General features: G+C 37.6%; 1 protein-coding gene across 1 annotated transcript; it reads right to left on the bottom strand.

Annotated features, from left to right (window-relative positions):
* Positions 1–7853: 7853 nt before the first annotated feature.
* On the bottom strand, positions 7854–11046 carry LOC102948765 (olfactory receptor 2W1-like). Its single transcript, XM_007092735.3, is given in 3 exon segments — positions 7854–7936; positions 10081–10128; positions 10131–11046. Coding segments are annotated over 3 exon segments (1047 nt in total).
* Between the last annotated feature and the right edge of the window lie 1194 nt (positions 11047–12240).

The following is a 12240-nucleotide window of genomic DNA, read 5'->3' as shown; positions in this document are numbered from 1 at the left end:
GGTTTGAGGGTGTGGGACTTTCATTTTCACTTTCTAATTTGAATGTTTAAAAAACCCTGTATGTATTAGAAGGAGATAAAGTTTCAAAAGTAAACTTAAAAATTTAGTTGATTTTTCTATTTAGATTTGGCCACAAAATAATTTGAATTCCACAAGGTAAATGATATTTTTAAATCTCTTTTCCCCCATTCAATTGTTTTTTATAAAAAATTTTTAATGTTTATTTATTTTTGAAAGAGAGACAGAATGCAAGCAGGGGAAGGGCAGAGAGAGGGAGACACAGAATCTGAAGTAGGCTCCCGGCTCTGAGGTGTTAACACAGAGCCCAACATGGGGTTTGAACTCACAAATTGTGAGACCATGACCTGAGCTGAAGTTGAACCCTTAACCAACTGAGCCACCCAAGGGCCCCTCCCCCCATTCAATTTAATGTAACCAACTAACCTGGTTAATGGGGCCTGAGATTTTGTCTTTGACATGCCCCCCCCCCCGCCCCTGACTTCCTGACATCTTTGCTTCCTAGAAACTCAGGTTTCTTATCTCATAGGAAGACCACCACAGAACTCAACACATCACCTTACTGATTTCTTGCAACATATAAAATATTTAGCAGGTATAATAGTGCCCTTTTTACAACAACATTGAAATTTAAAAAATTGAACTGTTTTTCAAAGGGCAAACACCAAAACTTTTGGGGTGCTGGATGCAAATAAGAATTGGATGATAAAATTCAGGATAGTTTCTATTAGGTTGTGTGTGCTTTATTTAAGATGCAATCTTGGCACTACCAAAATATTTACTCACACACAGAAGATACAGGTCTGTTGAAAAGTCTATTTTTTTCCTGCTTTAAAATTCATGGTTTTAGGGCCTCCTGGGTACCTCAGTTTGTTAAGTGTCTGACTCTCAATCTCAGCTCAGACCATGATTTTATTTTTTGTTTTGTTTCCCTTTTTAATTAAAATATAATTAACATACAGTGTTACATTAGTTTCAGGTGTACAATATAATAATCCATCAATTTGTACATTTCTTAGTGCTTTTCAGGATTAGTGTACTCTTAATTTCCCTTTTCTATTTCACCAATCCCCTCCCTCACTTTCCTTCTGGCAAACACCTGTTTGTTTTCTGTACTTAAGAGTCTTTTTTTTTTTTAGTCTCCTTTTTTTTCTTATTTGTTTTGTTTCTTAAATTCCACATATGAGTGAAATCATATGGCATTAGACTTGTTTCACTTAACATTATTCTCTCTAGGTCCATCCATGGTGTTGCAAATGGCAAGATACCGTTCTTTTTTTATGGTGGAGAACTTGAATAGATATTTTTCCAAAGATGACATACAGATAGCCAGCAGACACATGTGAAAAATGGTCAAACATCACTCATCATCAGGGAAATGCAAATCAAATCTACAATGACATATCACCTTCAACTGACATAATAGCTAAAATAAAAAAAGATAAGAAATAACAAGTGTTGACGAGAATGTGGAGAAAGTAGAACCCTCATGCATCACCGGTGGGAATGCAAACTGGGGCAGCCACTGTGGAAAACATTATGAAGTTTCCTCAAAAAGTTAAAAATAGAAATAGCATATGATCCAGTAATTGCACTACTGAGTATTTACCCAAAGAAAACAGAGATACTTTTTCCCCATTAAATCCAGTCTAGTTAACATGCAGGATTACATTAGTTTCAGGTGTACAATGTAGTGACTTAGCAATTCCATACATCATCAGTACTCATCAAAACAAGTGCAAAAAAAGAAAAGGCAAAAAATACTAATTCAAAAAGATATGTCCACCCCTATATTTAATGCAGCACTTTTTTTTTTTTTACAATAGTCAAGGATGGAAATAGCCCAAGTGTCTATCAATAGATGAGTGGATAAGGAAGATGTGGTATACATATGTATGAACATATATACATGCCATGAAATATTACTCAGCCATTAAAAAGTGTATGGTCCTAGATTTAGGAGGCAGAATAGATAAAAAAAATACATGGATGTGTAAAAGTTCAGGTAATTCTATGATTGATGGATGAATTAATCTAATCAATACAAACCACATTCTGCACTTAAGTGAAATAATATGTTGTTTGTCTTTCTCTGACTGACTTATTTCATGTAGCATTATACCCTCCACGTCCATCCATGTTGTTGTGAATGGCAATATTTCAATCTAAAAACCCAAAGGAACAAATGATTCCAGAAAAAAGAGTTATAAATACAGAGAACAAACTGATGGTTGCCAGAAGGGCTGGTAGGGGGATGGTGAAAGAGGAGAAGGGGATTAAGATAAAAAAATAAATATGTCACAGAGATGAAAAGTACAGCAAAGGGAATAGAGTCAATAATATTGTAATAACATTGTATTGTGGCAGATGGTGACTACACTTATCATGGTAAGCATTTAATAATGTATATGATTGTGAATCACTATGTTGCACACCTGAAACTAATATCACATGTCAACTATGGTTTAAAAAAAACATTCCAGAGTTTTGGTCACTTGTATTTTTCTTGCCTTTTATCTTTCCTCTCAGTTAAAAAAAAAAACAGAATTGCTCATTAATGCCTGAATAACCACATTATTTACCCTCATAGGGCAGTTATGATCTAAAAGCTTAGTGAGGAATGACCATGGCACTGTGGTTTGATTTATTGATGGCGGTCCCACTATGTTGTGAGAAATTGTAGACCTGTTGCTCATCCTTTCTCCCAGAATGGTGTGATATCTCTGTGTACCTGCTGAAAGAGAAGTGTTTGTTGTTTAAAGTTAGAAAAGTAGTTAGGGAAAAGTATTCACTTCTTCCTAAGTAGAAGGCAGACCCTTGGGATCTCATTATTGAGCTGACTGAGTACAGGGGCTGACAGTGAGGAGCTCATTTTCTCTTGGTCCCCATGGACTCTCTCATACTCAGAAGAAAGACCTGGGGAGGTGTTTTGTCCCCATGCTCCGTATAGCTATTGGAGTTTCCAATATTTCACTTCTGTTCACACAGTGATGTAATCTCTGGGGTCATCTACTTCAGGGAAGAGACAATTAAGGACTATTTATTGTTGAAGGCTAAGTGAGTAGGTCATCATCCTGCTTGAGTCTTGCCCCTTGTGGACCCTTTCCTGAGCAGTGGGGCCACTGGGCTATCTCCTCAATGCTGCTGCCACCTCAGTCCTCAGACGTTGTAGGTAATCAGCATCATTCACTCCCCCAGCGCTGGAACAATCCTAACATTTGAATGGAAGCATAAAAAGACCCCAGATAGCTGAAGCAGCCCTCAAAAAAGCAAAGCAAAGCTGGGGGCCTCACAATTCCAGACTCCAAGTTACCTTATAAAGCTGTAGTGATCAAAGCAGTATGAATATATGGGAAAGCGGTGTGGGGGGGGGTGGGGAAGAAAAGTAAACACCCTATAGAGTTTGCTTTTTTAAAAAAATTAGTTAACATAAAGTGCAATATTAGCTTCAGGAGTAGAATTCGGTGATTCATCACTTACATACAACAAACACCCAGTGCTCATCACAACAAATACCCTTCTTAATACCCATCACTCATCTAGCCCATCTCCCACCCACCTCCTTCCATCAACCCTCAGTTTGTTCTCTATCATTAAGAGTCTCTTGTGGTTTGTTTCCCTCTCTTCTCTTCCCACCTTCCCATATAGTCATCTGTTTTGTTTCTCAAATTCCATAGATGAGTGAAATCATGTGGTATTTGTCTTTCTCTGATAAACTGACTTTACTTCTCATAATACATACTAACTCCATCCACGTCATTGAAAATGCCAAGATTTAATTCCTTTTGATGGCTGAGGAATGTGTGTATACACACACACACACACATACACACACACACACACACACACACATACTCACACCACATCTTATTTATCCATTCATCTGGGGATAGACATATGTGCTGTCTCCATAGTTTGGCTATTGTTGATAATGCTGTCATAACCACTGGGGTTCATGTCCCTTTCAAATCAGTATTTTTGTATCCTTTGGTAATTACCTAGTTGTGCAATTTCTAGATTGTAGGGCAGTTTTATTTTTAGTGTACTGAGGAATCTCCATACCGTTTTCCAGAGTGGCTGCACCAGTTTGCATTCCCACCAACAGCGCACGAGGGTTCCCCTTTCTCCACATCCTCACCAATACCTGTTGTCTCTTGTGTTAATTTTAGCCATTCTTACAGGTGTGAGGTGGTGTCTCATTGTGGTTTTGATTTGTATTTCCCTGATGATGAGTGATGTTGAACATTTTTTCATGTGTCTGTTAGCCATCTGGATGTCTTCTTTGAAAAAATGTCTATTCATGTCTTCTGCCCATTGCTTTACTGGATTATTTGTTTTTTGGGTGTATTGTGTTGATAAGTTCTTTATAGATTTTGGATACTAACCCTTTATCTGACATGTCACTTGCAAATATCTTCTCCCATTCTGTAGACTGCCTTTTAGTTTTGTTGATTGTTTCCTTCATTGTGGAGAAGCTATTTATGTTGATGATGTCTCAATAATTCACTTTTGCTTTTATTTCCTTGCCTCTGGAGATGTGTCTTGTATGAAGTTTCTATGGCCAAAGTCAAAGAGGTCGCTACTCATTTTCTCCTATAGAATTTTGAAGATTTTCTGCCCACATTTAGGCCTTTCATTCATTTTGAATTTATTTTTGTGTGGGGTGAAAGAAAGTGGTCTAGAAAGTCCCTGTCCTATTTTCCCAGCACCATTTGCTGAAGAGAATGTCTTTTTTCCTTTGGATACTCTTTCCTGCTTTGTTGAAGATTAGTTGGCTATACATTTGTGCATCCACTTCTGGGCTCTCTATTCTGTTCCATTGATCCCTGTGTCTGTTTTTTTGCCAGTAGTATACTGTCCTCATGATTACAGCTTTGTAATAGAGCTTGAAGTCATAATTGTGATGCCTCCACCTTTCTTTTCTTTTTCAGCATTACTTTGGCTATTCAGGGTCCTTTGTGGTTACACACAAATTTTTTTTTTTTTTAATTTTTTTCAACGTTTTTTATTTATTTTTGGGACAGAGAGAGACAGACAGAGCATGAACGGGGGAGGGGCAGAGAGAGGGAGACACAGAATCGGAAACAGGCTCCAGGCTCTGAGCCATCAGCCCAGAGCCCGACGCGGGGCTCGAACTCACGGACCGCGAGATCGTGACCTGGCTGAAGTTGGACGCTTAACCGACTGCGCCACCCAGGCGCCCCAAATTTTTGATTTGTTCTAGCTCTGAGAAGAATATTGGTTTATTTTGATTGGGATTGCATTGAATGTGTAGGTTGTTTTGGGTAGTATCCACAGTTTAACAACATTTGTTCTTCAAATCCATGAGCATGGAATGTTGTTCCATTTCTTTCTGTCTTCTTCAATTTCTTTCATAGGCTTTCCATAGTTTTAAGAGCACAGATCTTTGATCTCTTTGGTTAGATTTATTCATAGGCATCTTATGGTTTTTGGTGCAATTATAAATGGGATTGATTCCTTGATTTCTATTTGGCTGCTTTATTATTGGTGTATAGAAATCAACTGATTTCTCTATTTTATATCCTGTGACTTTGCTGAATTTATGTATCAGATCTTGCCATTTTTTGGTGTAGGCTTTTGAGTTTTCCATGTAGGGTATCATGTCATCTGTGAAGAGTGCAAATTTGCCTTCTTCCTTGCCAATTTGGATTCCTTTTGTTTCCTTTTGATGTCTCATTGCTGAGACTAGGACTTCCAGTACTGTGTTGAACAACAGTGGTGAGAGAGGACATCCCTGTCATGTTCCTGATCTTATGGGGAAAGCTCTCAGTTTTTTACCATTGAGGATAATATTAGCTGTGGGTCTTTCATATATGGCCTTCAAGATGTTGAGGTATGTTCCTTCGATCCCTAACTTCTTGAGTTTTTAATCAAGAAAGGATGCTGTATTTTGGCAAATGCTTTTTCTGCATTTTTGGAGAATTATATGGTTTTTATCCTTTCTTTTATTAATTTGATGTATTATGTTGATTAATCTGTGAATATTGAACCAGGCTTGCAACACAGGAATAATTCCCACTTGTTTGTGGTCAGTGGTTCTTTTAATGCACTGTTGAATTTGAATTGCTGGTACATGCTTAGAATTTTTCACCCAGATTCATAAGGGGTATTGGCCTGTAATTCATTTTAGTGGGGTCATTATCTGCCACTCACTTCTAGTTTTTCAAGTGTCTGTTGAGAAATTTTCAGCTAGCCTTCTGGGTTTTCCCTTATAATTTGAGTTCTTTTATCTTGCTGATTTTAAGATTTTTCTTTTATCACTATATTTTGCAAATTTAATTAGAATATATCTTGGTATTGGTGTGCTTTTGTTGATTTTGATGGGAGTTCTCTGTGCCTCCTGGATTTGGATGTCTGTTTCCTTCCACAGATTAGGGAAGTTTTCAGCTCTTATTTCTTAAACTACACTTTCTGCCCCCTTTTCTCTCTCTTCTTCTGGGACTCCTATAATACAAATGTCATTACATTTGATGAAATCACTGAGTTCTCTAGGTCTATTCTCGTGTTCCATAATTCTTTCTCACTTTTGTTCAGCTTCACTCTTTTTCCATTATTTTCTATTGTCACTTATTTATTACTTTGCTTCTTCCAGGATGCTATTCATTTCATCAAACCTGTTTCCCATCTCATTTATTGCATTCTTCTTCTCTGATTGATTCTTTTTTTAACTCTTTTATCTATGTGGTAAGGGTCTTCCTGATGCCTTCCATTCTTTCCTCAACCCCAGTGACTATTCTTATGATTGTTGCTTTAAATTCTCTATCAGGCATGTTACTTATACCTGTCTCACTTAGATCACTGGCTGTGACCTTATCTTGTTATTTCATTTGGGATGAATTCCTCTATCTTGACATTTTGTCTAAGTCCCTGCCTCCTTCTCTGTGTTAGAAAAATCATTATGTCTCCTGCTACTGAAAGTAATGTCCTTATAAAGAAGAGGTTGTGTAGAAGCCCAGGGCCTGGGGCTTTATTTAGATAAGTGTCTTCAGTATGTGCTGTGTGTGCTCTGCTGTTGTGTTTTGGCTGCTCTAACCTTCAGGCCAGTCATCTGCAGAGGCTCTCCTTGCCTCCCGTGGGCACCGTTTGATCCCTGGCATGAATGTGGTGAGTTTAACTAGGTGGGATCTGGTATGCTTATGAAATGAGACTTGACACCAGCTCCATGAGAACTGAGGCCCTGCAAAACTCTCTGGTAAAGAGATGTGGTGGCTCATGCTGGACCTCTGAGGGAGGGGCCTGCCACACTGGGGCTGAGGCAAGCTTGTTTGAGAAGGACCATCTTGCCAAAGCACAGAGGCATGGGACTTGGTGAGGCAAGTTAGGCAGCCAGCGCCCATGTGGTGCTGTTTCCCATAGGTGGCTCTGTGTCTATGCTGAAGGTTGGGGCAACGGAAATGCTGGCCAGTTTCTTAGTTCCTAGAGAGGCATCTACCTGAATGCTTATAGAAGTACTGATTATCTTATAGGGGCTCAATATATTTTAGGGATTTATTCTAATTTAACATAATGGTCTGAGTATATACACTTCTTTCAGGGAAATAAGAGGGAGATTAATTATTTAAAATATTGGTGTATTTTGCAGGACTGATGCAGAAGAAACTTAAGCAAAGGAAAAAAAGAACTAGAGATACACATAAAAACAAACAATTATAGGTATAAAATGTAATGTTTTCCTAAGAGTCCATTGCTCGTCTGTTTTTGATGTATTTATTATTGAAGTTAGCAAATGACTTAATATTTCTCCTAACGTTATTCAAGATTCTTGTGAAGAGTAAGAACAAACTTTCCAGATATAAGTGTATTGAGTGAGGTGGCTAGACTGTGTACATCAGGCCCATAGAACTTATATCCTCTGTGTGGACCTTTTTGTTGGCTTGTGAACTGTTTCTGGAGGCACCTATGAAAGAGATTTGTGTAGATGAAAGGACATTGACAGCATCCTACCTCACATTATGTTTTATGTGAGGCATTTCTGTGTTATTCTGAGTGGGAAAGTAAAAATTATCCAGTGATCCCTCCTCTTTACATTTTGAGAATTATGAAGTGACAGAGAAGAAAATATTATATATGTGATTGATTGCAATGATTAAATAATGGGGTCTTTTAGAGAAAGGTATCAGATCACAGAAAATATCAAAGTTCAATTAAAAACTCATCCAATTTTCCCATAAAAAGCTAACTACTGTATTATGATAAATGGAAACAAAAAGATTTATTCATTTTATGAGAGTCCACTACAGAAAAATGTACAAATCTACATTTCTCAAATTTTACATAAATTCCATGATTCTATAGATAGAGTTAAGTCAAATCCTAACTAAACTCATAAGAGTCATATTCTTTATCCATTGAGACTGAGACAGTCATGGAATAAATGTTTCATGAATGAATAAGTAATGAATAAGACTGTTTTATTACCTTTTAAGCCCTTTAAGTTGTTTCTTCTCACTTTCTTGTGAGAAATAACTTCAATAACAAAGACCAATTTAGTCAGGATATTGATAAATGTTTGTATGGCATCTCAAGAGATTTGATGTACAAAATCATTATTTGTACGTTACAATGTTATATGCTCCCCACAAAGTAAGTGAAGCCACTCATTCAAGTCTATGTTTCTGAGGATGAAAGCACTAGCATAGAAAATACAAAACCAGATAAACAAAACAGTTCTTATGGGTCTTTAGCATAAACCATATACATTCAAGTTTATATTTAGAGCCTCTTTGTGTTATATTACAAACAAAATAAAAATTCCTGTTTTCCCTCAAGATATGCAAATGGTTAGAGTCATAAAAGAGCTAAGTAGGATGGGTATAGTATTGTTTGCATCCACAGAATATTCATATGCACCAACTGTTCTATTAATTGTCTCTATGATCTAGGAATTACTTGCCTCAGTAGAAATTGAAGACAGATTCCCACCAACAGTGCATGAGGGTTCGTTTTTCTCCATATCCTTACCGACACTTGCTATTTTTTGCATTTTTGATTTTACTTATTCTGACAGATGTAAGGTAATCTCATATTGTGGTTTTAATTTGCATTTCTCTGATGCTTAGTGATGTTGAGCATATTTTCATGTGTGTTGGCTATCTATCTGTCTTCTTTGGAAAAAGGTATATTAGGGTACTCTGCCTATTTTTAAATCAGATTTTTTTGGTGTTGAGTTGTATAAATTATTTATACATTTTGAATATATCATTTAGATATATCTTCTCCCATTCGGTAGTTTGCCCTCTTGTGTTCTTTATTGTTTACTTTGCTGTGCAAACTCTTTTAGTTTTGTTGTAGTCTCAATAGTTTAATGTTGCTTTTGTTTCTCTGGTCAGAGGAGACATATTTCAGAAAGTGTTTTTGTGGCTGATGTCAAAGGAATTGCTATCCTCATGCACTGTTGGTGGGAATGCAAATTGGTACAGCCACTGTGGAAAACACTATGGAGTTTCCTTGAAAAACTAAAAATAGAAGTACCATATGATCAATTAATTCCACTAAAACACTAATTTGAAAAGATATGTGCACCCCTGTTTACTGCAGCATTATTAATAATAGTCACTATATGGAAGCAACCCAAGTGCCCATCAATAGATGAATGGATACAGAAGATAGAAGAAACAGAATAGAATATTTATCAGCCATAAGAAGAACAAAATCTTGCCACTTGCAATAACGTGGTTGGAGCTAGGGCATGTAATGCTAAGTGAAATAAGTCAGAGAAAGACAAATACCATATGATTTCACTCATATGTTGAATTTAGGCATCAAAGCAAATGAACAAACAAAGAAAAGAAAGAGATTAAAAAAACAGACTCTTAAATATAGGGAATTAGTAATTTCTAGAGGGGAGGTGAGTGAGGAGATGGGTGAAATAGATAAAGGGGATTAAAAAAATTACACGTGATGAGCACTGATAAATGTATAGAATTGTTGAGTCATATTGTACATCTGAAACTAAACTATATAACACTGTGTGTTATTTCACTTGAATAAAACAAATAAAGACAATTAGAAAATGGTTTTCATTCTTATCCAGGGTAATACTTTTCTTTGACTTTCCATTCCTCTTCGATTTTGTAGATTCACGGTCAATCTCACCAGCTTCCTCAATGCATTCTTCATGTCCTTGTTCCGCAGGGTATAAATAAGAGGGTTAAGACTTGGAGTGACAATCGTGTAAAAGAGGGTGAGGAACTTTCCCTGGTCTTTGGAGGCACTGTTACCTGGTTGCAGGTACATGTAGATAATAGTTCCATAGAAGATGGACACGACAGTGAGATGAGATCCACAGGTATTAATTGCTTTTTGTTGGCCTTCTTTTGACTTTATTCTCAGCACGGCTTTGGCGATGTAGCCATAGGATATAAGAATAAGGCCGAGTGGTGTAAGGACAAAGACAAAGCCTAAAGCAAAAACAGACATTTCAACTGTTGTGGTGTCTATACATGCTATCTTGACCATAGCTGGCAACTCACACAAGAAATGGTCCAGAAGGTTGTTTCCACATTGAGGCAAATTGAGGGTGAGTGTACATAATAATACAGAACCAGCCAAACTAATGCTCCAGACTGTGATTATCATCTTGAGACAGAGATGTGGATTCATGATTACCAAATAATGCAGGGGCTTACAAATAGCTGTGAAACGATCATAGGAAATAACAGCGAGGAGGAGACACTCAGTGGAACCCAACCACATGTAAACGTAGAGTTGAGCGACACAGCCCACATAGCTGATGGTCTTGTCAGGTCCCCACAAGTTAACGAGCATCTGAGGGATGATGCTGGTTGTGAAACATAGATCCAGGAAAGATAGGTTCCTGAGGAAAAAATACATCGGTGTGTGGAGATGGGAATCCAGGAGAGATGCAAGGATGATGGCCGTGTTACCCACCCACGTAACGAAGTAGAAGAGAGTGACAACTCCTGATAGGACCATCTCCAGTTTGGGATGGTCCGAGAAGCCGAGCAGAATAAAGCCGTGCAGAGAAGTGTGATTGTTTTGGCCCATAGTTCTTCAGTGTCCAAATCGTAGAATGAGAAAAGCAGAAGGAGGGAAAGGAGGATGGGAATGATGATGTGGAACAGGAGGAGGAATAAGGAAGAAGAAGGAGAAGGAGAAATTGATCAGTAGAGACCACACAATTTAACTAAATACAGAACTAAAAAAAGAGAAAGAATTTATGTTAATTATTAAAAAAATAATGGGTCAAAGTAAATATTATAGCCAAGTAATCTGGTATTTGTTGTAGATACTTTTATGGTGTTGGGTTTAATATTATATTTTTATCTAGGTGACCTTGGAGAGTTTGGTGAAATTTGTCACATGTAAATTTGCAAGTGTGAAAAGGGTCTGGTTCTAAAGTGATGTGACCCTCTGATTCTCTACCCATCTAGTTTGCTTGATATAGTGAACACATTATTTTTTTGGTCAGGAAATTTGCCTATAAAATGTAATTATTTTGCTAATGTCAGAATGAGGAAAAGAGTGTTCCTCTTCTTTCATATCTTAGTGAGTAGTACCGTTGGTGTAGTGATTTCTCACGTAGGAGACATGGCCTTTTATCTTTGGCACCTTTATGTCTCTCATCCCAATACTTAACTTATCACTGAAATGGTAAATTTTAATGCAAGTTGTATTTTAACTATCCTCTCACTGTTAAGAAGCTTCCACAATCACTATGGTATTCTAAACTACTATTGTCTCTTTTCTAAACATTTTTTAAAACATTTATTTAGTTTTGAGAGAGAGAGAGAGAGAGAGAGAGAGGAGGGGCAGAGAGAGAGAGAGAGAGAGAGAGAGAGAGAGAGGAAGAGACAGTATCTGAAGCAGGCTCCAGGCTCTGAGCTGTCAGCACAGAGCCAGACATGGGGCTTGAAACCACGAACCCTGAGATGATGACCTGAGTCCGTGTTGGATGCCTAACCAACTGAGCCACCCAGGTACCCCCATTGTCTCTTTTCTAGATTCTGGCTGCTGTCTTCACTCCTTTCATCCATTCTTTTTTGTTGTTGTTTACATTGTCACAAGATTCAATAAAATCAATTACATCATCCATGTGCTTTTTAATTTGCGGGCCCCTTCCTGTTACACTGAAGAAATACTCCAGTCCTTTAAGATTCCTTGATGGACATGCACAAGGCCTCATTCTCATCTCAGAAGTCACTTTACACACATGGACTCCTGGCTTCCTCCCAGTTCGAC

This window comes from Panthera tigris, chromosome B2 (genome assembly GCF_018350195.1).
Source record: "Panthera tigris isolate Pti1 chromosome B2, P.tigris_Pti1_mat1.1, whole genome shotgun sequence".
In the NCBI taxonomy this organism is placed as follows: Eukaryota; Metazoa; Chordata; class Mammalia; order Carnivora; family Felidae; genus Panthera; species Panthera tigris.
This window is presented reverse-complemented; position numbering and strand designations above follow the sequence as displayed.